General features: G+C 39.4%; 1 protein-coding gene across 1 annotated transcript in view; it reads left to right on the top strand.

Annotated features, from left to right (window-relative positions):
* The first annotated feature begins 868 nt into the window (after positions 1-868).
* The window catches only part of LOC118478564 (fibrinogen alpha chain-like), a 22,635-nt gene continuing 21,478 nt past the window's right edge, over positions 869-2,025 (top strand). The window contains exon 1 of the mRNA XM_035972414.1: positions 869-1,226. Within this exon, the coding sequence (XP_035828307.1) occupies positions 1,085-1,226 (142 nt within the window). The 5' untranslated portion in view covers positions 869-1,084. The remainder of the gene's footprint in view (positions 1,227-2,025) is intronic.

The following is a 2,025-nucleotide window of genomic DNA, read 5'->3' on the forward strand; positions in this document are numbered from 1 at the left end:
TCATAACTGTGCCTGATCTACAACAGGGAACTGCTGCTTTTTCTTTCTTAATCCTTACTATTGTCATTTTCCTCAACTTCTTTTGTATGTTTGTCACTCTCTTGTGACTTGCTATTTCCGGGATAGTCGAAGCAGACGTTGTGCTGTTGAAGCTAGACAGGTGAGCAGAATAAGTATGATTCCCTGTGAAGACTTCTCTGTTGACACCTACCCCTTGTCGCTCATATGACCTTATGCAGTTGCGAGCGCCGTAAAACCCTCTACTATAAAAAAAATATCCATTCCACCATTGTTAAAACACTCCAATACAAACGTACGCACACTTTTCCATTTCTTTGATTTCACAGAATGTTGCTGAGCATGATTTCTAAAGGTCAATTTTGAGTGACCATATCTCGGGCGACTCTTTTCGTAGATGAAGCAAGAATGTATCACGTAGTGCTGAATTTATTTAGCTTTAAATTGTAATGATACGATAGTGAGTAGAGCGAGGTTTTAACCCGATGGTTGGGTGAATTCATACGTTTTCAAGTGTCTTTTGAGACGTCACTGTACAAGCATGTCAGAGAAACCCAGAAAGGCAAGGGGTGACTGTTTAGTTATAATGATCAACATGGGTAGAAAGTAGAAAGGCGGCGTCGCTTATTTTATCACTTCAAGCGCGCCGTTTAACGCTTGTTATCATTCAACTTTTGCAAGTCATTACCTCAGAATTACAACAAAGTTCTATCTGACACTTTCGGCCGTTTTGAGTTACTAAGCCCATGAGGTCAGAAACCAAAAGTTCCACCTGCTCTATCAAAACTGTAAAATTATTCGGAGTCCTTATCAAGATATTCAAAGAATTCCGTTCGAAAAGAGCTTGATATGTTATGAAACTCAAAAATCTGTACGTCAAATTTCTCAAAACTAGGTAGCCTACCGAGCAGCTTTGTAGCTCTTGGGCAGCGAGGAGTCTGCAAAATCAGACAAAGTGATTTTTTTCACTTTAGTCCGGAATAATGTTTGTTAAGCTTCATAATTAATAGTAGGCCTACTAAGAAGACGAAGGATTATTCTTTTCTTTTTTTTCTTTCTTCTTCTCATGGGTAGCCATCCTCATCACCTGATAGTACAGTTACAAGAAACAACAACTGTTTTTTACCAGCGTTACTTCAACAATTTCGTCATGACTAACGAGACCTCTGATTACGCTGTGACCCACACAGGATCGTGGTCCCCGGCAGGTTGGTCTGGGTTCACTGTATACCCTTTTCTGTTGTATACCCTTTCCCGTATATCTTTTTCTGCAGTATACCCTTTCTCGTATGCCATTTTTCTGCTCTACGTTCTTTTCTGTATACTCTTGCTAGTATACCTTTTTCTGCTGTATACTCCTTCCTGTATACCCTTGTCTGTATACCCTTGTCGGTATACCCTTGTCTCTATACCCTTGTCGGTATACCCTTGTCTGTATACCCTTGTCTTTGTCTCTGTACCTTTTTCTGCTGTAAACCCTTTCCTGTATACCCTTGTCTGCTGTATACTCTTTCCTGTAAACCTTTTTCTGCTGTATGCTCTTTCCTGTATGCTCTTTTCTGTATTCCCTTTCCTATTTCGATGTATGGATTTAATGATTGATTTGTTGTGCTAGTCTGTTTGGTTATTGTATTGAACAAGATCAGTTAAGATAAGACAAGATGAGGTGAAATGAGATGAGATGAGACTAAACTTAGAGGTGTTACTAGAGAGTACCACGCACAGAGAAAAATAGTACAGATAGGGGATGACAGTACTATATGTAGTTTAATGCATCAGAATACCATTGAGTTACAATCGGAATACAGAGTATGTATCTAATTTAACACTATTATCGTTTATCACTACTGTTCATTTATATACAGCAGATGGCTGTGAGCCTGTTTGTGAGTGCCAGTCAAGCATACTATTGTATTATTATGGTTATTTGCACAGATGTGTGTGGAAGAGGGATGTGTGACAAAAGTGTGTGTGTGTGTGTGTGTGTGTGTGTGTGTGTGTGTGTGT

Source organism: Aplysia californica, unplaced genomic scaffold (genome assembly GCF_000002075.1).
Source record: "Aplysia californica isolate F4 #8 unplaced genomic scaffold, AplCal3.0 scaffold00684, whole genome shotgun sequence".
NCBI lineage: Eukaryota > Metazoa > Mollusca > Gastropoda > Aplysiida > Aplysiidae > Aplysia > Aplysia californica.